The sequence below is a fragment of the Rhinoderma darwinii genome, chromosome 3, assembly GCF_050947455.1.
Source record: "Rhinoderma darwinii isolate aRhiDar2 chromosome 3, aRhiDar2.hap1, whole genome shotgun sequence".
NCBI lineage: Eukaryota > Metazoa > Chordata > Amphibia > Anura > Rhinodermatidae > Rhinoderma > Rhinoderma darwinii.
In genome coordinates, this window is record NC_134689.1 from 258,003,343 (window position 1) to 258,029,154 (window position 25,812).

General features: G+C 40.5%; 1 protein-coding gene across 4 annotated transcripts in view; it reads left to right on the top strand.

The window, feature by feature from the left end:
- Positions 1 to 25,812, top strand: part of CSNK1G1 (casein kinase 1 gamma 1) — a 111,751-nt gene that overhangs the window by 69,001 nt on the left and 16,938 nt on the right. For 2 of the 4 annotated variants that reach the window (XM_075857833.1, XM_075857834.1), the window contains exons 7-13: positions 888 to 973; positions 3,475 to 3,559; positions 5,953 to 6,101; positions 8,739 to 8,846; positions 17,147 to 17,257; positions 18,817 to 18,923; positions 20,240 to 20,263. In XM_075857833.1, the coding sequence (XP_075713948.1) occupies positions 888 to 973; positions 3,475 to 3,559; positions 5,953 to 6,101; positions 8,739 to 8,846; positions 17,147 to 17,257; positions 18,817 to 18,923; positions 20,240 to 20,263 (670 nt within the window). The remainder of the gene's footprint in view (positions 1 to 887; positions 974 to 3,474; positions 3,560 to 5,952; positions 6,102 to 8,738; positions 8,847 to 17,146; positions 17,258 to 18,816; positions 18,924 to 20,239; positions 20,264 to 25,812) is intronic. The other 2 variants (XM_075857836.1, XM_075857837.1) reach the window with 2 other exon arrangements.

A 25,812-nucleotide genomic window follows, 5' to 3' on the forward strand; every position in this document is an offset into this window, starting at 1 on the left:
AGGTGAAACCCAGGGCTCCCTGCACCAGCGTTATGTCTGACAATGGCTCTGAGTGCTTCGTTTTGGTATCTAACTGCAGTCAGGGTACTGTTTGCTATCACATGGAGGATTGTGTGACCTTCCAAGGATATGCATCCCCAGACATGACTGACCCACCTCCATCTGGTCATGCTGGATGATGTTTCATTTGCACTAAAGCAGGTGAAGATGATTCCCAATCGCTTACTGTTCCTAACTGGACAGATGGATATCCCTGAAGTTTACTTGGGGTTATATTGTGATGCTTAAGTGTAGCCTTAACTTTTTTGAGCTGTGTATATTAATCTATAAAATTTCTATTGCATGAATATATGTTGGCCATATATTCATGGATGAATGTATTTAAAAGCGGAAACATTACAGATTATTTTTACATGGGCTTTTAAAGCACTGACAAGTGTTATTCTGAATACTGCTGGCATCTGTTGCTGATATTACTTTACACTTTGCTACATGTTGGTAGGAAGGAAATGCTTAATTTGCTTTTCTACCCTAATTTATGGCTAAGCTTGATGGTTATCGATCTTGTGTACTAAAACAAGAGGATCGTATAGATGCTATAAAATATTGTTGAATAGTTTATGAATATAGTCTAGGAGAGCGGCTGTATTTTGCAAAACCAGTACTGTTACATAAATAACCTAATCTCTTGCAACACTTGAAAAAAATCTGTTATTGAAGACTATATTAAGAAAAAAAAAGTAGTGTGTGTGTGTATGTATGTATGTATATGTGTGTGTGTATATATATATATATATATATATATATATATATATATATATATATATATATATATACTTTTTATTTATTTATATTTTTATTAATTTTAATTTCTTTTACCTGTTAAGAGCAAAGTCGAAGAGATGACCTGGAGGCTTTGGGACATATGTTTATGTATTTCTTACGAGGGAGCCTTCCATGGCAAGGCTTAAAGGTAAGGCACATTTGTAGCTTTTTCTTTCTTTTTCTGCTTTCAAGAAGGGCTGAAATTAGGTCAAGTATAAAGTATATCCTTCACAAAAGAAATGAGCTACCAGCCTGGGCGTGATGTTTATTCAGAATCCTGAAAAGTCTGAATCTTTTCTGTGAGATGCCAGCAAGGCAAACGTAATCTCATTTGAAATGACCGGTTACATCGTAATCTCGCGAGATTACGTTTGCCTTGTTGGAAATCTCAGAGACGCTACAGACGTGTCAGGATTCTGAATACACATCACGTCCAGGCTGGAAGCGATGTATATTCATTATCAGGACACTACAGTAATGTTCGTGTATGTAGCTGCACATAATGATATAACGATCGCTAGTGCAGTGTAAATGAATGGAGAGGAGTGTATGACGCTGATTGGTCAGCGTCATACACTCTGTACAACGCCCTCTTGGTCTAAAGTAAAAACACGCCCACTTGGGCATTAAGAAACTCATTAGCATAAAGCTAAAAATCGCTCCTAACGTGGTAAAAATATAGTTTTTCTAAATAAAAAGCACTGCTGTCACCTACATTACAGCGCCGATCTCCTTATGTAGGAGATGGGGCACTTTTAAAGAGGCTCTGTCACCACATTATGATAAATTATGCCTTAAGACAGGACGAGACCCATTGCATATGTGCTTGACTCTGGGCAGATGTGTCCATATACACTGAAAGGGAGTGTTGTTCCTAAGATATGGAGGCATGAACTTAGTGACGGGTTCCCTTTTAATAGTGCTCCTCTGACATATCCTTTTGGGGTATTTCATTTATAGGTTGAATTCTGTAGCCTTATATTTTAAGTCCACAAAATTAGCGCAATATTTCCTATACTACATTGTAGAATATGGTCTATGATTGTTTGGTTTTATCTATGATGGCTTCATAATCTAGAAACAACTTTTGCTTTTCTCTCGTGTTTTTACTCGACAGGTGCTAGAGCATAACGTTCTGAAAGTGGCAGGTTCTACATGCCTAAATGTCAGCTTATGGCAACACTCCAGTTTCTATTCATGTAGTCAAAGGCAGCCGGAATTGTTCCCTCTGTTCTTAGAAATGCTGCAGCGTAACAGCCTAAAATAAATGGGCACTGCAGTCCATCTGGCTTGTAGGTCAGAGAAGCTGTCCCCATGTTTGATGTTTGTTCTTATTTTTTTGTTTCTGCTGTAAACGCCAGTTTATTTTAACCCCTTAAGGACACGGCCAATTTTAGCCTTGAGGACAGAGCAATTTTTTTTAAATTTCCCTCTTTGCATCCCGACGCTCATAACGCTTTTATTTTTTGTACGACGTAGTTGTATGAGACTTTGTTTTTTGCGGGACGAGTTGTACTTTATGTACGTACCATTTTTTGGTACAAATACATTCTCGTTTAATTTCTATAATTTTTAATTCGATTAAAATGCAGAAAAAAAGCAGTTGCGCAGCAGTTTTAAATTTTTTTATTTTTTTTACACCATACACCGATCATAATAAATAATGTTATACATTTGTTGCACAGGTTGTTACGGTCGTGGCGATACCAAATATGTCTATTTCATGTTTTGGGACTTATATTTTAAAAAGTTTATTATAAAAAATTTGTGTTTCTGTGTATTTTATTTACTTTTTATTTATTTATTTACCATAATTTTTTTTTTACATTCATTTAACTTTTTTTTTTTTAATCCCATAAAGGGATTTATCATTTTGATTTTGTAACTAATGTACTGGCATAGATCTATATGCCAGTACATTAGCATGTTACTGATTGTACACAGGCAGTTGTTAGGGCATACCTCAGTATGCCCTAACAGGAAATATGTTCAGACAGCCCTGGGGTCCTTCACTGGACCCTGGGCTGTCTGGCCATACGAGTTGTGGGCTTTGATCGCGTCACAGTTATTTTCTGTGACGCGATCAATGTGCAGTCCCCTCTCCTTGAACGCGGCGTTCAAAGGGTTAACAGCGGAGAGAAGATGTTTCTCTCCTCTCCGCTGTCAGAGCGGGGCCGTGGCTGTGTATTACAGCCGTTGCCCCGCTCTCGATCGCGCGCACAGACGCGCGCAGGGACGGCTGTCACACAGGACGAGTATGCTCGTCCTAATGCGCGAAGTGCTCGCCGCTCAGGACGAGCATACTCGTCCTGTGTCGGCAACCAGTTAAACTACTGTTGCAGCTCATTTAATCTTATTTAAAAATGTCATTTATTCTAAAACATGTCTTGAGCGATACAATTTTGTTTTTATTGGGAGCAGTTAAAGGCACTCATATATTTGCTGAAGAGGGCACATGGTTCTACAGCTCGCCATGCTTTTTACTGGTTTATTCATGGTGTCTCAATTAGAACTAAATTTAGCCTAATGTGTGCTAAGTTGCTTATACATCTGAAGTTTTAATCTTAAATTAGTATATACAACTGAACATGTATAATACAGCTTGTTTTCATCCACTTTGTTTTATGCATTGCTATTTAAAACTTGCAGGCGGATACGCTTAAGGAGCGCTACCAGAAGATTGGAGACACAAAACGTAACACTCCCGTAGAAGTCCTCTGTGAGAATTTCCCGGGTGAGAATATTTTGATTCTACAATGTGTACTCCGTCCCCAAAAATTTGCAAACTCAGCAGGCAGACTAAGAAGAGCTAGCAAAGGACTTGACAGCAGGTCGGGGCATATTTCTGGCTCAAAGTTGGTTTTAAAAAGTAAAAAATGTTGGTTGAAACCAATAGAATTTCCATATCTTATAGTGACTTTGGACTGTGCAGCTTATCACATTTTTTTACTTTATATTTGTCACCATTAGAACTTAACGTACGGCTGCATTCCAATAATTTTTTTTTTGATCGATTTTTATGGGGTGTTATGGGCTCTGCTTATTGCAAAACAAAATTTTTGCCATACCTCATATTAACCCCTTAATTACCGGACCTGAAAAAACCTTAATGACCAGCTAAATTTTTCTGTTTTTGCCTCTCTGCGTTTCAGCAGCCATAACTTTTTTATTTTTTCATTGACGTGGCTGTATGAGGCCTTGTTTTATGCGAGAGAAATAGTATTTTATTTTTCCCACAGTTTGGGGGTAAAAAAAAATTTTTTTTACGGCGTGAATATAGGAAAAAGCGATTCTCGGAATAGTTTTTTTTGTTTATTTTTTATCCCGTTCACGTTTCACGCTAAATAACCCATTAGATTAATTCTTCAGGTTATAACGGTCGTGTAGATACCTAATATGCGTAGGTTTTTTGTTTTTATTTAGTGTAGGGGCAATAAAATGTATTTAATGCAAAATAAAGACTCTTTTTGGGACTTTTTTTATTTATTTATTTGTTTTGTTACCTTTTTTTTTTTTTTAATCCCATCAAGGGATAACTTTATTTGTAACTTTATTTTTTACTTGTAATGTATTAGCATACTCCTGTACGCTAATGCATTACACTGTGTCACTATGACACAGGCTGCTGATAGTGTGCCCGAACAGCAGGCACACGGAACAGACAGCCCTGGGGTCCTTTGTAGGTCCCCAGGGCTGACTGCAGAGGGATTCCCCAGTGTTTGATCGCATCACTGAAATCCCGGTGATGCGATCAAAGAGAGGAATTCCCTTTGATCATGCCGCGGTCACGGACCGCGGTAATCAAAGGGTTACACAGCTGGGGTCCGAATGTTTGCCGACTCCAGCTGTGTTCAGGAGGCTGCTCTAAGATCAGGAGCTGTTAGTAACAGCTCCTGCTTAGAGGATGAGCGCTCACACGAGCGCTCATCAGCCTGATCTGCAGCGACGCCAAAAGACGTCTCTGTAGATTAAGCACCTGCACCGCCTGACGTCAAAAGACAGTGGGCGGTCGTGAAGGTGTTAATAAAAAAATTTCAGCTGTATTAAACCTTAGTCGACTGCAATTCTAAATACAAGGGTATTCTGCAAAAATTTTATGCACATGGACGGATTTATTCTAGATCATTTTGAAATAACACATTTGTCTTTATTAATTTGCACAAATGAGGTCAGAATTTAGTACAATAGTAATCTGCCCCAATGTTTTTTTCCTGGACAGTCAGGGGGAAACATGCGAAAATGTGGTTGTACATCATAGTGATGACGCAGGCACAGGAGGTGTGCCCGCGCCATCACTTGCAGGTGCCAGCTGTATTATACAGCCGGCATCTCGCTCAAACGGCTAAGATCGGAGATAACTCTGATCCCATCTGTTTAACCTTTTAAAATACTGCAATCAATTCTGACTGTGGCATTTAAGTGGTTAGACAGACGGAGATGGGGCTCATTCTGTCAGCTGATGCAACACCATTGCAAGGTGTTGATGGGTTGCTATGGCAGATGGGGCCTAACAATGGCCCCCAGGTCTGCCGTCTTAGCACGCCTAGGATGCGTGTCAGCGTTGCTCAGACAGTAATACATTGCAATACAGAAGTATTTCCGTGTATTATATCATTGATCAAAAAGTATGTATGTGTTTTTTTCTTTTGTTCAAAAGTAGTCAAACCATATTAAAAATAAATATCTATACAATAGTCTATGTACCCCAAAATAGTGAGATAAAAAATAAGCACCCATGTGGCTGTCGATGGAAAAAATGTGACGCTAAAAAAATGGGGGTGCCCTGAAAACCTATATAGCCGTGTCCTTTTAGAAGTTAATGGAGAAGTTGACGCTGATAGCCATGTTTTGTTCCATTTGGTGAAAATAAAAATACAAAGTCTCTTTTATATGAAGGTTGCTTATCTTTCTGTGTAGGACCTTACCAGTGAGCACAGGAAAATTGCCTGACACCACTTTGTTTTTTACTGGATTGAGCGTACATTTAGTTTTAAACTATAATCCTTCCCTATATAGCGGTATTACCGGTTTGTAGTTGAAAATGTCATGACAGGCCCCCTTGAAGTCTTAATTTTAACTCTGGAGACACACTTTAATTGCTGTTTTTTGTTTGTTTTTTTTCTTCAGAGGAGATGGCAACTTACTTAAGATATGTAAGAAGGTTGGATTTCTTTGAGAAGCCAGATTATGATTATTTGCGGACACTATTCTCTGAACTGTTTGAACGGAAAGGATACACGTTTGACTATGTTTACGACTGGGTTGGCAGGCCAATTGTAAGTTGCTGTTCTCTTCATGATTTCACTAACCTAAAAAGTTTAGAACGTTTTCAAAAAACCTTCTCTGATGCCATGTTTACCAGGGGGTATGCCTATATACTGTTTTTACTACAGAGAGAAAATTTAGAATATTCTAAAACCGTAAAGAAAAAACTTTATTTCCACTTATTGACTTGTTTGACACGGTGTATGTGTTGCAATCACCTGATCTTTTTCTTATTAAGAATGTACACTGAATGGCCACTTTTATTAGAGACACCTCCTTCTTTCAACATTGTTTGACGTGGATTCGTTTTTAGCGATATGAGTGACTTTGAACGAGGAACGGTAATCGGTGTTAGGCTGGATTCACACGAGCATGTTACGTCCGTAATGGACGGAACGTATTCCGGCTGCAAGTCCCGGACCGAACACAGTGCAGAGAGCCGGGCTCCTAGCGTCGTAGTTATGTACGATGCTAGGAGTCCCTGCCTCTCCGTGGAACAGCTGTCCCGTACTGAAAACATGATTACAGTACGGGACACATGTCCTGCAGCGAGGCAGGGACTCCTAGCGTCGTACATAACTATGATGTTAGGAGCCCGGCTCCCCGCAGTGTGTTCGGTCCGGGACTTGCAGCCGAAATGCGTTCCGTCCATTACGGACGTAATGTGCTCGTGTGAATCCAGCCTTAGACTAGCCAGGGCCAGTATTTGAAAAACTGACATCCTTCTGGGGTTTTCTCGTGCAACAGTGTCGAGAGTATATAAAGAATGGTGTGATCGAGGACAAATATCCAGCGTAAAGGGATCAGGGGAGGATGTCAAGAATCGTTCTGACAAACAGGCAGTGCAGTCAAGCAAATTGCAGTTCAATACAATGCTGGAGCACCAACTAATGTAAGAACAAACCGCTCGTCGTTCCTTAGCACAGATGGGCGTTCACATCAGAGGGCTAGTTTAAGTGTCATTGGTGTTTAAGCGAAACAGAAAAGCAAGACTCCAGTGGGCAAAAGCGCACAAAAATTAAATCACTTGAGTAGTGGTAAACGTTTCCTGCTCCGATGAATCCAGATTACTGTTGCGCCATGCTGATAGTAGGGTCAGAATTTGGAGTAAGCAACATGAATCTATGAACCTTTCCTGTCAGGTGTCAACAGTTTATTTTTTATTCTGGGAATACCCCTTTATCACCTATCCATAGGGTAGGTGATCTTTTTCTGGTCGCTGGGACCCCCACCAATCGCGAGAATGGGGTTCCTGAACTCTCGGATCATCACTCCACACCCCACAGTGAGGAGCAACTTGAATGGAGTGGAGCTTGAGCATGCCCCCGCCGCTACTTTCACGGTCTGAGTGACCGAAATATCCCAGTTGTATTTGTCGGTTTCAGTCACTCCCATAGACTTTTTGAACGGAGCGGCAGCACCCGGGTTCGTCCTCCGCTCCAATCAATGTACCTCTCATTACGGTCGAGCAGTGAGGAGGGACTGGGGGTTCGGGACCCCCATTCTTGCAGTTGGTGGGGCCCCCAGCGATCAGAAAATGATCAACTATCCTGTGAATAGGTGATAATTTTTGATTCTGGCATAACCCATTTATAAATCTAGTAGAGGAGACTTAAAGGTGTGGGGGGATTTTTTTTGGCACACCCTGGGCTCTCTGCGATCTGTGAATGGACGTTTGAACAGTAGGGATTATTTTCGAATTATAACTGACCAAGTTCATCCCTTAATGGCAACTGTTTACCCTATGGCAGAAGGACACTTTAGCGGCAAATTCCAGAATCTATCCGGTCTGCATGGGCCAATGTTCCTGCAAAACCATTTCAACACCTAGTGCAATCTATGCCATGAGGAATTGCAGCGGTTCTGAAGGCCAAAGAAGGTCCAACCCTCCAAGATGGTTGTCTCTAACAAAGTGGCCATTCAGTGTCGTTACCTGTAGTTTTAGATCGCTCTTACGTGTGGTAGAAAGGAACACTTCATACTGGCTTTCTGCTGGGCTTGTGGGAGTCGTTGGGTAGGGTTGAAACAGTGGGCTTGTGTTTTATATAGCAGCAAATATCAACAAGCATAGCTGCAGTGTAAGGCATGGGGGTGATGTCCTAGCCCCTGACTGCCTGGAATGAGAAAGGAGAAGGATTTATAGACTGGTTTAGTAACATAGCTTAGCAGAAGTCACTAATGGTATTGAAGTAGTTCACTATAGTAGATCGAAATCCCAACCCTGCAATAAATCCCCATCAAATCTAATTTTACTACACGAATATGTATGGATTCATGCCTTTGTACATCGCTGTATTATGGAGATTCTCTTGGGGACAATACTGCATCTGATAGATCATGAGACATGTTTTTATTTTTTTCCGTTTTTTTCCCCTGTCCCCTGCACGCTGCAGATTTTGCGCCTGCTGCAGAAACTTTCCTATTCAGATAAATAGAACCGATTTTTCAGTTTGAAAAAATTAGCAATTTTTCGGGGGCCTTATTCTGTCTGGGGAAAAAAACAAAACATTAAATGCAATTAAGTAAATTTAATCCTGCATAGTTCGAGTTACTCGCTTAATTTTATTTTATTTCTTTAAATAGTAGTGGTATTCTACCACCATGTTTTCTGTTTAAGGAAAGGTAATGATCCGTTTTACCCTTTCCAGCCTACTCCAGTGGGGTCCGTTCATGTAGATTCTGGAACCTCTGCGATAACAAGGGACAGCCATGCCCATCGAGAGCGGCCGTCACAGAACCAACCCCTAAGAAACCAGGTGAGCCCTTTTACTTTTAGCTTAAGTGCTAACTTTTTGTATATATTAGATTGCAGCTAGGACCATGTTTCTGCTGCCTTGCTCTTCATTAACCCTTTTAATATTGTAGTTTCATAATGGGCAAATTGCATTTGTTCGGCAATAACTTGTTTTTCCTTAAATGTATTCTTTGTATTGAATACTTAGAATCATTTTGCCCTTTTTGTTTGGTGGTTTTTTGAGGGGGGGGGGGGGGTTCTTCCTATATTTCCTAAACTCCAATATCATCAGTCCAATGGTTTATGATGTCCATTCGGTTCATTGAGAGCTGTAAAAAAAAAAAAATTGATTAAAAATGAATACTTCTAAATCGTACTCAGTTTTTCCATAGGTTCTATGTCACGTTTTATCAAAAGATCACCATTAAAAGGGTTGTCCGGTTTCAGCAAATTAACGTTATTTTTTTGTATAAGAAGTTAAAAAAAATTCCAATAAAATTTCTATATTCATCACAGTTCTCAAGAACTCTGCCTTTTGTCATTCACTAGGAACATTCATTGTTTACTAGCAGTGCATATAATTCTGTTCATGGTCATGTGATGGACACACAGGTGCTGGGATTGTTAGACACACCTCTGATACACATACTATAAGTGTAAGGCGGTATTCCCACTGGATGGATACGCTGCGTAAAAGCCACGCAACGTATCCGACCTCGAACCTGCAGTACATTCTGTCCGAAAACCTCTTATACTTACGTAGGTAGTTGAAATGACTACTTGTCCCTCCATCGCAGTCTGGTCCGGCTTCCCTGGGTGACGCTGCAGCCCATGTGATTGGCTGAAGCGGTCAAATAGGATGCAATGTCATCCCAGGAGGCCGGTCTGCTGGAAGGAGGGCTTTCTGGGTAAGTATGATTTTTTTAAAATCTTTTTCCGTAGTTGCGATATTTGCAATGTAATCGCTGCAAATACGCCACAAAAGTCACAACACTGGGCTTTATATTGGGTTTTGCATCCCCATTGAATTAAATGCCGCAACATAAAATCAACAAAAACGCAGTATAAATTGACATGCTGTGGAATTTAAATTCTGCACCGCAGGTCAATTTTATTAACGTTTACGCTGCGGTTTTTTTCCGTAGCGTGGATATGCTACTGTAAATGCTGCAGAATCTCCGCACAAAATTCAGTTGCGGAAATTCCGCCACGTTTGCGCTGCGTAGGAACCCAGCCTAACTATGCCAGTACCTGTGTCCATCACCTGACCATGGACAGAATTTCATTCGTTGGAAGTAAACAATGAATGTTCCTACTGAATAACAAGCAGAGATCTTGAAAAACGTGATGAATACAGAAAATATATTGGAAAATTTTATATAACTTTTAATTATACAAAAAAATAACATTAATTTGCTGAAACTGGACAACCTTTTTAATTCTAGCAGCTATTCTTTATTTTGCTGTCTTTAATCCATACTATACTAGTTTCCCCTACAGTATCTCAATCCACTCTGGCTTTAGTTACTACAATGAATGAGACAGATCCAATTTGCATTGTATCCGGTTTACTACTTATGAGCTTTTCAGGTTTCCGTTTTTTTTTTTTTGTCTGGTATCTAATTAAAAGAAAATTTAAATTGAACAAAAATTAAAGTGTGAATGGCGCGTAAAGGGCCCTTTTACACGGGCCAGTTTTTGGGCAAATGAGCGTTGTTTCTGACCATTGCCCTGTAAAACCGGGTAACGATCAGCCAATGAACGAGCAATGCTCGTTCTTCGACTGATCATATGGTTTTTGCAGCAGAAAATATTATAGTTGTCGGCAGCACATCTCCGTGTTTAAACAGGGAGACGTGCTGTCGACATGATGGAAATGTACGGAGACGAGCGATTTGTAGAAACGATCGCTCGTCCCCCTACGTTACTGATGCGATCTCCTTGTGGAAGAAGAAAACCAGCACCAATCAACGAGCAGTCTCATTGATCGGCACTCGTTGTTATGGCCAAAATTGGAAGGTGTAAATGGACCCTAATTGTTTGGTAAATCTGAGTTCCAATGTCTTTAGTGCAGAGCTTAAAAACGAACACATGGATGGAGAACCTTTCCAATCTTTCAGTTACGGACTCTAAAAAGGAACTCGTTTTGTCTTTCGTTTTTGTATTTTTGTTTATTTTTTTTGAATGGGCAGTGTTGCGTAGGTATTTTTCAGCAATGTGGTGGACAATTTTTTATATATATTTTTTTAAAATAATACAATAGTGCCACCTAGTGACCAAATGATTAAAATGTTGCATAAGCACCATCTATCGAGAAGTAAGGGAGGGTTTCTATAAAAGTTTTAAAAACCTCAGTAGAAGCAGTAGTCACATATATTTTCCTTTTCAAATCCTTTGCCGCTATTGCATCGGTGGTTCTGTAGCCCCCTGCCGGTCTTTGTTTATTAGGTTGCAGTGTTTTTGTATCCGTATAGACAGCACGTCACTGATGCAGCTATTAATTTTCTGCCACAGTCCTGTGTTGGTTATGACACGTCATCGATGTGGAATAGAGCGTTTTTAATGTTTGTGGTAAGTGCTAGCATGAGCGAGGGACTATGAGAACCTTGTGCAGTGCTGCTGCTGCCGTTACATATGTGAGACAGAAATAATAAATAAAAATAAGTCTTGCTAAAAAGTCCCTGCGTCTTACAGTCGGCAGTCAAGGGACCTGGCAGCGCCGGGCCCCCTGACCGCTTCTTACTTAACCCCGTCCCGACCCATTATGTGCTGGCACATCATGGGGAGGGGATGATGTTTGGAGCGGGCTCATACACTGCAGGTGTCCGCTGTATTTTACAGCTGACATACTGCTCTAACGGCCAGGAACAGCTATGGCGCTGTTCCTGGCAGTTTAGTTAAATGCCGCGGTCAGTAGCGACCGCAGCATTTATAGGGCTCTTCCCATAAATGTCAGGTAGATGTGGGCACCACCTCTGGGACCCGCACCTATCTAGAACAGGGCCCCCTAAACCCCGTTTTAGCTTACTCGCTCCGCTGTCTCCCGGCCACTTCCTGGTTAAGTGGTCTGGAGTTACGGAAACAGCAGAGTTCTCGCTGAGCTACACTGTTTCTGGAATTCGGTAGCTCAGAAAACAGCGTACACTGTCGAGTTACGGAAACGGTGTAACTCGCTGAGCTACGCTGTTTCCGTAACTCCCATAGAACTGAATAGTAGTTCAGGAAACGGCGTAGCATGCTACGCTGCTTCTGTAACTTCCATTCACTACTGAGTTACGGAAACAACTTAGCTCAGCGAGCTAATCCATGTATTAGTGTATTGTACCAGCGATTTAATGATCGCTGGTTCAAGTCCCCTAGGGGGACAAATAAAATGTGTAAAAAAAATAATAAGTTAGATATATTTTCAGGAGTGTAAAAAAAAAAAAAAAATTTAAAAAAAAAAAAATTTACCCATGTTTCCCCAAGCACAATGTAAAAAAAAAGGAGTGATAAAAATAAATTGTATTTACCAAAAAAAGCTCTCAGAATGTGGTGGAACAGAGCAAATTTTTTTTAACCTAGTTTTTGCTTTGTAAAAGTAGTAAAATATGACTTTTTTTTTTGTTCCCTATTTTGTCTGGTATCTAATTAAAAGAATTTAAATTTAACAAAAATTGAAGTGTGAATGGCGCGTAAAGGGCCAGTTTTTGGGCAAATGAGCGTTGTTTCTGACCATTGCCCTGTAAAAGAGGGTAATGATCAGTTTTTGCTTTGTAAAAGTAGTAAAATATGACTTTTTTTTTTTTTTCCTATTTTTTTTGTTGTCTAAAACCTGGATGGCTCTTATAGTCCGAAAAATACGGTACTCTTTAAACAGGTTCTCTATTCAAAAAACAATTGTCTGAAAAACGGTGTTCTTATAAGAGATCATTGCCATTATAACAGTGAGACCGCTGGAACACTGAAGAATTCTGACAACAGATTCCATTCACTTTTATTGTACCAAAAACAGGATAAGTCTGGATTCTGTATCTCAGCAGGACAGAAAAAAAAGCCTGTGTCCATTTCTGTCCTGTTGCCTCATGTTTTAACAGTAAATTTGCCCCCCACCCCAAAAAAAAAAGCATTCTTCAAAAGGATCCAAAATGTGGTGTGAATCCAACATTATAAATTTTAAGTCTAGATATGCATGAGTACTTTACCATACAACTTAAACACTAAAGTTTAATAAGTGAGAGTAATGCGACAAAATCATCTATAGGAGTCGCACAATTCAATTCACTGCGACAACTGGTTGCAACTTAGGTGCAATGTTTTTATTTGTTAAATAAATCCAAAGTTGAGAGAAATGTAAAGCAAAAATAAATAAATACAAAAATTTGTTTTTTTGGGGGGCAAATTTTTAGAAAATATCTTTTAAAGTACTTAAAGTAGACTAAATATGAAAACTAAGCAATGGGGAACCAGGCAAGCTGAGCTCCACCGCCCATGATAAATATTTTTTTGTTTGCGCCATCTTTTTGTTCATTCATTTCTAGGTTTAATTTCACTTTTAAAAATCTAGATCATCCTTGGGCAACCTTGATTCACAAATCAATGTGTTTAAAGAGAACCTTTCACCTAACCATACATGTGCAGCACGTAATGGGTAGGGCTGCACAAACACTGGGGCACTTTAAATAACGGAGGAGGGTAGAACAAAAAAATGTAGATATCGGTGCCGCTATGCGCTCTCTCTCCTCTTCAGCTCTTTCACTGTCCATAGCAGAGACACGCCCCCCTTGCCAGTTCGGCAGAGAAGTACAAGACTATGATCTCAGTCAAGAGATCAGTCTTGTCCTTGTCTGCCGAGAGCTGAAGAGCGTGTGTGCGCTCGCATGCGTGCTCCTCTCTCCAGCTCTTGCACTGTCCGCAGCAGTGATACGCCCCCTTGCCATTACACACCCCTTTGCCAGTTCGACAGACAAGTACAAGACTGATCTCTTGCGAGAGATCAGTCTTGTCCTTGTCTTCCGAGAGCTGAAGAGAGCGTGCACGCGCACACGCTCCTCTCTCCAGCTCTTGCTGTGATACTGTACGTAGCTGATTGGACAGTGTCACAGCCATGTTACACGCCCCCTTGCCATTAAACGCCCCATTGACCATTCAGGGAGTTATTTAAATATCGGGCGCCAAATATAACGGCACCGATATCTAAATAACGGAGGAGGGTAGAAAAAAATGTAAAGTGACCCAGGGTTTGTGCAGCCCTGCACATTACATGCTGCACATGTATGGGAAGGTGAAAGGTTCTCTTTAATAGTACTTCTAATGGATAAAGTGTGTTGTTTGGTTTTCAGCAATACTAGGATTGGCTTATTCTTGATGCGCTACGTGTTTTCATGTTCTTATTTATCCCATCCCTTTATCCAATTCCCATTAACTAATTTCTATCATCTCCGCAAATTTTCTTACCATTTCAGAAGGCAGCTTCTGGGCTCATGTCCTAGATGATGAGACGGAGCCAACTTGCATACTTTTTCTCATGGAGCATTGCCTTTAAATAAGTCTCCATTCATCCACTGAGTCTCTTCAGTGAGAACCAGTACCTCAATGAGAACTAGTACCCCCCCCTGAGCTGCGTCTAAGGCGTTTCATTCAGCCACTTGCCTGCTCAGTACTGACGAGCGGCAAGTACCTTGAAACTGTTCTGTCTACAGATGGGTCTTTCTTCCCTTTTGGAGGAGTCTTTGGTCTGGCTGTTATGAACTGAAATTCATTATACCAGTGCAGTAAACCACTGTCTCTTCTCAGGGGAATAGTACAGCCCACAGATCTGTGTATTGCATCCATGGGCTAACTGAATATGACTAAACATGGCGTCACTAATGTGACTTTACACATCCTATGACTCCAGACATTCAATTAGCAACCGGGTTACATGACGTCAACAGGATTACATGACATACATGTATTGGGGCAACACACAGAACACATCCGTGGGCAAAGTGAATAGAGCTAATGGTAATATAATGAACAGCCACTTTGCTTTGCATGTATATAACTCGTGTGCAAGTTAGTTCTCTTCCAAGAGAAGGAGACTCATCTCTCTAGTGCCACCTATTGGAGGCAGCTTCTCTGTAACTCATTATCTGACCTGTAGAAGAGCCTTGAAACATGACTTGGACTAGAATGAAGAAAAATAATCTACTATATTTTATTACAGTTAAAGGTATTAAACACTGAGGAGACAGTGAGTACAATGGAGGAACTGCTCCTACACAGTCTGACAAACACAATATGATGTTGCTTTAGGTAAAATAAACCTTACAGGGGGTTGTCCAACACTAGAAAAAAAAAAGGGGTTTTGTTTGTTTTTCTCTCCCAAAACTGCTTCAGAATTTCAAACATTGTCTGGTATTGCAGCTTATCCATTAACTTAAGGAGAAGGCTTCATTCACGCTAGCGTTATATGTTTACCTCCTCTTAGGTCAGAGGAAGAGCGGATCGAAAGATTAAACGGAAAGCAACGGTTCCGTCAGCATTACTATTGATTTCAATGGTAATTATTTTGTTTCAGTTGCTTTCAGTTTGTCTCCGTTCGCTAGGTTTCCGTATTATTTTTGTTCCCACGGAAACAAAAGTTCGGCAGACTGCACTCTTGCTTCAGTCAAAAAGAAAACAAACCTAGCGAACAGACAAACTGAAAGCAACAAGCAAAAGAATTACCATTGAAATCAACGGCAATTCTAACGGAGCCGTTGCTTTCCGTTTAATCTTTCGATCCTCTCGTCCACTGATGAAGAATAGGTAAACGTATATTAAAGGTAGTGTGAACTTTGCCTAAGCTGCCATACCATACTCGTCTGTTTTTTTTTTAAACCAGGATAGCCCCTTACTATTCATCTATTCTATAACTGGACAGTATTACCTGAATTCCAGTTGTCACGTGTGTGTGTGTGTGTGTGTGTGTGTGTGTGGTGGGTCACATGGCTGATGACATGTTCAGTCCATTCAGTTATCCTATGGATGCATTGCTTTGCGCTAATCTGTGGGTTATAGGACTTTTTTTGGTTTAGACAGACTCTGGTGTTTATATATAAAAAAAAAACTATGCTGGCAGAATTAAAAAAAATATATATATATATATATATATCTCTATATCTTATTATAAAATTATTTCCTATTCTATAAATAAAACAAATAAATGGATAACCCCCTCAAGTCTATAGTTTACAGCCTAAGCAATCTATAACCCAGCCCCATTATTCCTGCTGTGCTGGGAATAAGCCAAAGGGACCTCAGTCCCTTCAATCTCATTATCCGTGTAGATGTTGGACCCCCACTGATCATTGTTATGACATGTCCTGCAACCCTTTTAACACTAAGGGACCTTTTACACCGGCCGACATTCGGCCTGTGCAGCGTGCGCCAATCAACGAGATATCGTTGATCGGCGCTCGTTTGCTCCTGTCACACGGTGCTATGGATGGGGACGAGCGGTCGTTACTCCGATCGCTTGTCCCCATACATTATCATCATGTCGGCAGCGCGTCTGTTTACACAGGGAGATGGGCTGCTGACAACGATAATCTTACTTTTTTAAACCGATACGACCAGCAGATGAACGAGCGTTTGCCCGATAATCGTCCTGTGTAAAACCAAGATTTGGCAGTATTCAAACTGCACTTTTTTTTCTCCTTCTCAATGCCATATTCATAAGATGGAGAATCTCTTTAAATGTGTTCATGCTTCCTAAAATAACTGTATATGGAACCTTGTAATTACTATTATATCAAATAAAAAATGGCATATCTTTGTGAAGCGTTCTATCTTTGACAAGTTATTTAAACAAATTTCATTGTATTATCAGTTATTATTATCAGTTATTAGGGATTAAACTAGTTTGTTTTTTTTTTACTAATTTTAAACTTATATTTCTTTTGGACTGATGCCTTGGAGTTCTTTTTAAACACACCTCGCTATTGTTTTGTTTTTATTTTACATTTATATTTTGCTTGGACTACATAGCCAGCCCTCTCTTGCAAGCAAAATTGCAAATTGCATATGTTGAAGCTCGTGTAAAAACTAGTATGGACATAGCAACTAGATTCCATGAAAAGTGTTTGGTTGCTATGAGCAACGCCTAGCTTTTATACTTGAGGCCCCTTGCATTTATCTGTACAGAGAGGGCTGAGTTTTTTGCTCTGCTTGCAGCACACGACCATAGCTTGGCTTTCTACTCACCTTCACTAACACAGTGATCTGTTTCCATTGCTTTGGGCTGGCTGATCTCCTTCTCCCCAAATACCCCTCTCCTCCACATCTCGCAATCGCATGCTTCCTAACGCCTCTGCGCAGACGGGTGCTCCAGACCGCCGAGGAGCCTGGGAGTTACAGGCCAGCCGACAGGCTCACCCCGCTTACCTGGCACCTCACCTGGCATCAGACCGGCATGGGGGATCTGTGCAGGTATTAGAGCATGTTGGGCTAATTATTTTTAGGCATGTGAAGGATGATTGGTAAAAACTGTTTAATGAACAAATGATGTTATGAATGCAGTTGTTTTCGTAGAACAGATTTTTCTGAACTTTTAGATACATTTTGTCTTGTATGTGCCGCCTTGAAATTTTAACTTGTTCATTTTGCAAACATTGTGTCTTTAATATAATTTGTCCCTTTCAGCGTGGTTTCAGATGGGAGTTATTTTCTATGTTTCACTGTGCATGAGAGAGCATGACCAATATTAATTACGGCCACATTCAGACATGCTAGTGAATGGTTTTATCAAAACCCAATTTGCACGTAGCGGAATAATTCGGCACCGATTTTAGGACCTGCTGCAGACTTTGAAATCCACAGCATGCCTAGTATTAATTTGTAATGCGAAGGTTGAAATCTGCTTTGTCTGATGTAGCTTTAGGCAGAATGCACACGTTGTGTATTACGTGCGGATTTGCCGCACGTATTTCCATGCAGTAGCGTAATACAGTACCAGCAAAGTAAGTGAGATGTCAAGAAATATCATCTACACTGTGTAGGTTTTTTTTGCACGTAAATTGACCTGTGGTGTGTATTTTAAAATTGGTAGCATGTCAATTTGTCCTGCGTTTCCGCTTGCAAATTGTATCGGACTAGTTAAAAAAAACAAACAAAAAAAAACGCAGCATAAAACAGTACCCATTTCTGCATCAAAATGCAATATCGCACCTAAAAAAACATAAAAAAACGCACATTTAGGTGCGCTTTTAGCTGCGGCATTAGGCGCGTATACTTGAGTTTTTTTTTTGCAGATTTTAATCTTCAAATTACGCAATGTGTGCATGTAGCCTTGGTGCAGTCACATGCACCAGATTTTGTTGCAGAAGTTTTTGCGCCTTAAAATCTGTTCCATTCATCTGAAAGAAACTTGCAGAACTGCATTCCCCTGTTGCAGAAATAACCACATTCAGTTCAATGGAACAGATTTTTGTTGCAGGAATTTCTGCAACAAAATCTGCCGCATGTGACTGCACTCTTAGAGATGCTAGAAGAACATTTACTAGCCAGCAGTCATTAATAGATGGAAAATCTATTTGATCAACTTCGATTTGATCGGTATTCGGGTAAGATTGTGTCAGACACACAGGAGCTGCCGTCAGTACAGCTGGATGACGGGTTCTGCTTAGTAGTGTTATGCATCTTCTATGTATAGAGCGAATACATAGAGCTGCACTGCTAAAACGAAACAAAATTTTTAATAAAACTATGAACTTAGTATGCACAAACACATTAAAAAAGGGTATGAAACTGAACATTTTTCAAAAATAGTCTAGGGATCTCTAGTCTGATCTTTGGATCTTTGATTCGGATTGATTACCAGCTTTTTCCGTTCACCAGAATAGCGCAGTGTATTTGAATTGGCATGATTCTGTCCTTTACCATGACTGGTGTATCATCTGTTCTAAGTCCTGTCATAAGGTCACAAAGAATGTGTGCGCTTTGTGCAGGTTTGCATTTTATTTTACTTCTTATTTATTTTTCTGCCACAGGTGATGAGTTCAACCAATGGGCAGCTGAATGCCGATGACCAAACAGGTGGTCACTCCAATGCACCAATCACAGCGCAGGCCGAGGTGGAGGTTGTAGAAGAAGCTAAGTATGTGCCTATGCTTTGTTCCCACCTGCAATCCTACCCCTAGCACGTCTACCCATTTAAACCTTTCCCATGCGCCTTATCTAATTTCTTGTCTTCCATATTGTGCCTTTTTGTTAATACTGCCCCTACAATACAAATCACCGTCTAAATTGCAGCCGCTTCTGCATGCGGTCAGTCTTCATGATCCATATTAAGGAACTACTGTCCCTGTCTGGCACTACATACTCTCACCTTTTCCGATATTGGATTGTTGAGTTTAAGAATTGGACTGCTGGTTTCTGGTTTGGACTTTTTTTTTAGATCAGATGTATAGTACACTAAGCAGGTACAGTTCTCACACAGGTTAATAGACCTATTCTGGATTTATCTCCATCATAATTGTGTTTTCTCTGCTGAACATTCCACACCCACATCTCTGCTATTGTTTGCATTTTTCTTTTTATATTGAATTTAGCGTCTCTTAACAGCTAAGGCATTGGTCACATCTGCATTGGGACTCCGTTCAAGGGATCCGACGGACCTTTCCGTTAGGGGAGCCCATAAGTGGAATCCAAACGGAAACTATAGGTTTCCGTTTGCATCACCATTGATTTTAATGGTGACTGATCCAGTGCAAATGGTTTCCGTTTGTCACCGTTGTGTAAGGGTTCCATTGTTTTGACTAAATGAATAGCGCAGTCAAACAAAACCATGGAACCCTTACACAACGGTGACCGACGGAAACCATTTGCACTGGATCAGTCACCATTAAAATCAATGGCGATGCAAAAGGAAACCTATAGTTTCCGTTTGGATTCCGTTCATGGGTTCCCCTGACAGAAAGCTCCGACGGAACCCATGAATGGAGTCCCGACGTAGATGTGAATGTAGCCTAAATTGATTTGGTTTTGTTTTTTCTGTTTTGCTTAGTTGCAACTTTGGTTCTGCCAGCAAATTTTTCTGATGTGCACCCAAGGCTTTTGCCAAGAGACAATATCCTGGGAGTCTTGCATCGATATTGCTGCAATTTTTTCTAAAGCTTTTCATTGTCCGTCACAGATTTATAAATCACATTTAGATATTATTGTATTTGACATTGGAAATAGTTGCCAAGCAGTTGTTTTCAGAATTGACTGTTTTTTTTACCCTTTATTTGTGTGGAATGTGCAGATTTATCTTAAGTGTCAGTCACAGCCTCTTTTGACATTCCCCTTCTTTTGACCTGCAAGGCATGTTGTCTGCATGGCTACATTCCCCCCATCCTCTTCCTAGTGTCTCTTGGGTGTATTAATATTTCTCTCTTTCTCTCTCTCTCTCTGTCTTGTAACACACTGTAGCTGCGTGAAAATGCTCAACTTGTGGTGAGTCTCTCTGAGGAGTGCACACCATGGAGAGGACCCCTCCTAATTGAGTTGGCCTATGGGATTAGCTTGTGTATCTCTAATTCCATGCAGAATAGGCCACATAACCCATGGTTCTGGAAACTCTTGAAAACGTCCTTTTTGGGCTTGTTCACACGTAACCGAATTGCTGAATATTTTCCATCTGGAATTGTGGACGGAAAATACACAGCGGAATACAGTAGCAGTGATTTACCAATTGTCAACCACACGCTGCGGAAATATTTAGTACAGAAATGCGGTGCGTAATTTTATTTCTGCAGCATGTTAATTATTGCTGCAGAAAGTGGACTGTTTTCCTGCGTTTTTCTTATGTACTGCGGAATCTGCTGCAGAATCTTACAGGGGGTGGAAATGACATCACAAGAAGACGAAATATCACCATCACGCCGCAGTCCTGGAAAAAATGCTCCAATAAAAAATTTTAAAAAATTTGTCTGCTAGATGATGCGGAAATGCTACAGAAATTTGCCTCAGCAAATCCATTACGTGTGTACAAGCCCTTACAGGTTAAGGAAGGTGGGGTGAGTCTTGTAGTCATCATCATTATTATGTGATCTATAAAGAAAATACACTGCAATAGTCTGCACGCGTTTCGGTACCATATGGCAAACAATAAGCGCTCTGCTTTGTAAGTGTTACAAACAATGATATGATTCTCTGTAATCAACTGTGCGCTATTGAGCAGGTCTAAGTAAATGTCTGGATTTCTCTGGTTGCTACTTTGACCTGCTTACATGTACAACCAGCAGACCTTGTCCTGTCTCCGCAGTCTGATAACGCAGTGTTCTACTGGTGCAGATGGTTGTCTCACATAGAAGGAAGAGCTCTCTGAAACTTTCTTTAAAATTGAAGGTTTAACTTGGCTTATTACAGAATTCAGATGGTTAGAGGGAAGGTGTCAGTGATGTAGCAACTAATCCCGATTCCAACTTTCATTTGCCAGCACAAGTTATAGAAATGATAGAATTAATCTGATTGGTTGCCGTGGACATCACTGACTATCGTTTGCACTAGTTTTTATGCTTGAAGCCCGTTGATACATGAAGAAAAAATCTATAATGTAAACTGGCAGGCAGAGTTATCTGTGCTTTTTCATGGTGGCACAAAGATGCATTAGATTATAGGTGAAGTAACACTACCTGTGCCTATAGAATTATTGGGACCTACTAGAGGACCGCTACAAAATGTTGGAAGAAAAAAATAACAATGGCAAATAAGCAATCCATTTAAAAATTAATATATTATAGGGCTATTCTCACTGATTAAAACAAGGATAATATCAATCGTATGAGCTACCATAGAAATCCAACATGTATGTAATATAGATTGTATTTGTTATTACGTTGGAGGGTTTCCTTCTATAGGTTAGAAAGTAGTGGGGTTGGCAGTGGGTCAATTTACTAATGTGTAGGCATGGTGCCCCGTTTGCCTTTTAAAATTTGTGACAAAGAAGCCTTTCCTCTTATGGATCATAATTCTTGTGCATGTGTTATTAGTAATCTGTCACAACTGGCGCCTGCTGCTAATGACACTCCCGAGCTGGTGCCATCACAGCATCCCTATGGTGGCAGCGCCTTATCAAAGTTGCCAAAAGGTAAATTTTGCGTTATTTATGTAACTTGAGCAGTTCTCTGATGCTTGAAGCACCACTTTCTTTCTACATTTCTTAGATATTTGATCAGTAAATCTTTCATAAATTCTAACAGAGCAGAATGTAATGAACTGAATCTTTACAATGGTCACGGTTCTTAAACCGGAACAGTGCCTGATAACAGGTTATGAAATACACTGAATGGCCGTTTTATTAGACACCCATCTTGTCAGCGTTGGACTTCCTTTGGCCTTCAGAACAGCAGCTAATTGTCATGGCATGGATTCCACTAGGTGTTGAAATTGTTCCTCAGGAATATGGTCCCGTACGGACAGCATAGCTTCTCGCATTTGCCGCAAAAGTGTCCCTTCTGTCAAAAGGTTCGCAGCTGCCATGAAGGGATGAACTTGGTTGGCCACAATTCGTGGGTAAGCCCTACTATTCAAACGTTCATCCAAAGGTATCAGGAGACCCAGGGTTGCCAAGAATTCATTCCCCACACCATAACTATTCCCCCCCAGCCCTCTATAAGCCTAAACTTGTTGACACCTAACAAGCAGGGTTCATGGATTCATGCTGTTGGCACCAAATTCTGACCCTCCTGTCAGCATGATGCAACAGAAATCTGTATTCTGACCAGGCGATGCTTTTCCAATGCTCAGTGATCCAGTTTTTCGCTACTTTGCAGACTGGAGTTTTGCTTTTCTGTTTCTCTTAGACAGCAGTGGCACTCAAACTGGTCATCTTTTTTGTTAAAGCCCATCTCTGCTAAGAAACCACATGTTGGAGCACCAGTGTTGTATTCGTCTGCAATTTGCTTGACTGCACCACCTGTGTCAGAACAAATCTTAACAAATCATCGATGAAATGGGTCAGAGGAGGATGTCCATGTACACAGGATCACCTTCGCTGGATGTTTTTCCTTGATCACACCATTCTTGGTTTACTCTAGACACCGTTGCACGAGAGAACCTAACAAGGTTGGCAGTTCTTGAAATGATGGCCTTGGCTAGTTGAGCAATCTCTGTGACTTCAATCAAGTCATGGTAATCGGAGCTCAATTTTCCTATTCTAATGTGGGTTCACACTGAAACAGATCCACGGAAAACTTGATCACTTGAATTTATAATGCATTCTGGGGTCACGTGTCTAATTTTTAATCGTGAAGGAGCATTTGCCTCTTTAGTGGCCATTTTCATTTATATGAGCAGCACAGACTAAATGCAGCCGAAAGAGAATGGGGACCTGTGTTTGAGAGAAGACAATACTGCCATACGCTGCATAATTTAATGTGTCCATACAGTGTTCAAATTACATAAATTAAGGAAAAATAAGTCAATCTCTGCTATTAATAGTTCCACAGATGGCACTTTTTAATTAAAAAAAAAATAGATTCCAGCATCTAATTAAAGAGAACCTTTCACCTGCCCATACATGGGCAGCTGAGTGCAGCATGTAATGGGAAGGGCTGCACAAACCTTGTATCACTTTAATATTTTTTTTTCGAGTCTCCTCCGTTGTTTAGATATCGGTGCCGTTCTATTTAGCGCCCGATATGTAAATAACCCCCTGAACTGCCAATGGGGCGTGTAAATAGCATGGGGGCTTGTAACTTATTGCTGTGACACTATCCAATCCGCTACGGACAGTGTAACAAAGGCTTCCCTCACTGTCTGACCAGCTGTAGAGAGGAGAACGCGCACGCACTGCTCCGCCGCCGCCACGGTACAGAAGTGGAGACGAAGAATGTAAATGGCGGAGGGAGTATAGTCGGCAACGGCGTCTGAGTTGTGCGGGCATGGACCAACCCTGTTGCTCAGTGGTCCAAAGTCCTTTTTTCAGATGAATGTAAATTTTGCATTTCATTTGGAAATCAAGGTCCCAGAGTCTGGAGGAAGAGTGGAGAGGCACTCCATCCATGTTACTTGCGGTCCAGTCTGAAGTTTCCACCGTCAGTGATGGTTTGGGGAACCATGTCATCTGCTGGTGTTGGTCCACTGTGTTCTATAAAGTCCAGAGTCAGCGCAGCGTCTACCAGGAAATTTTCAAGCACTTCTTGCTTCCCTCTGCTGACCAGCTTTATGGAGATGCTGATTTCATTTTCCAGCAGGACTTGGCATCTGCCCACACTGCCAAAAGTACAAATACCTGGTTTAATGACCTCAGTATCACTCTGCTTGATTGGCCAGCAAACTCGCCTGACCTAAACTCCATAGAGACTCTATAGGGTATTGTCAAGAGGAAGATAAGACACCAGACCCAACAATGCAGACGAGCTGAAGGCCGCTATCAAAGCAACATGGGCTTCCATAACACCTCAGTAGTGCCACAGGCTGATCGCCCCCATGCCACGCCGCATTGATGCAGTAATTCATGCAAAAGGAGCCCTGACCAAGTATTGAGGCATATAATGTACATACTTTTCAGTAGGCCTACATTTCGGTATTCAAAATCATATTTTTGAAATTGGGCTTATATAATATTCACATTTTGAGACACTAAATTTTGGGTTTTCCTTCAATGTTAGCCATAATCAACATTTAAAGAAAAAAATGCTAGAAATAGATCACTGTGTGTAATGACTCTATATGATGAGTTTCACTTTTTGAATTGAATTACTGAAATTAACTTTTTGATATTCTAATCCATTGAGAAGGACTAGTACTTGGTCATGCACAGTCATTAGGTCATTAGGTTGGATGGTGCCCTGTGCGGGACTCTATTGCCACCCCCTACACAAACCAAAAATTAACTACATATATGGACACGCACATACTGGAACATATATACTGTACATACATAAAGACAGGTATTTAGACATACAGGCAAATATACATATACACATTCTGGAATACATACATAGTTAAATATATAGACGTACAGACATATATATAGATATACACACACACGCAGATAAATACAGACCGGAACACATACAAATACATAAAAGGCACATATATACAAACACAGACACATTCACAAACAGACCCATATATACGTACACAGGCACATGTATACACAATACAGATAATGTAGAAGATGTTACCTGCAGTCCTATAACACCGCTGATAACAGTGATAACTCTGAGTACAGATAATGTCCTAGATAACTATACCCACAGCCACATATAAGCACACACACACACAGAGGCATATATATATATATATATATATATATATATAGCAGCGGGCTATATAGGGGGCAGCACAGATATCATCTTTTTATCTGTTCCACTTTAATATCGAGCACAAACACATCAGTGCTGCAGGAAAAAAAAGTTATGTTTTACAAAAGTGTAAATAAGTTTTGTTTTTTTTGTTTTTTTCCCCCTATAATTCTTATTATAGAAGAAAAATGAAAACGCTAACGACCCATAATATAAAACGGTTATTATTCTCGCACTGTGAACACCGCAAAAAAAATAAACGAAAAACAATGCCAGAATCACTTTTTTTGGTCACCACCCCTCCCAAAATATAGAATAAGTGATCAAAAAGTTGCATGTACCCCAAAATAGTACCAATAAAAACTACAACCCATCGCGCAAAAAAAAAGTCCTTAGACCCCATGCACACAACCATAAAAACACTCCGTAATTGCGGACCATACTACGGTCTCATTCAGTTGTATTGGCTGCGGACACCTTTCCGTAACTCTACAAATGGGTGTCCGTGCCATAGAAATGTTCCGAAAATTGTTGAGCATGTCCGTTCTTTGGCATTTTACGGGCCGTACTTTGTATGGGAGCACGGCGAGAAAATGCGGGCCGCCGAAGGTGGCCGTGCCCGCAATCATGTGCCGTGGTTACGGGTGTGGCCGTGTACATGGAGCCTAACGCAGCTTTTTTGACTGAAAAATAAAAGTTATGGCTCTCTGAATATGGTGACACAAAAAATAAATTATTTTATAAAAAAAA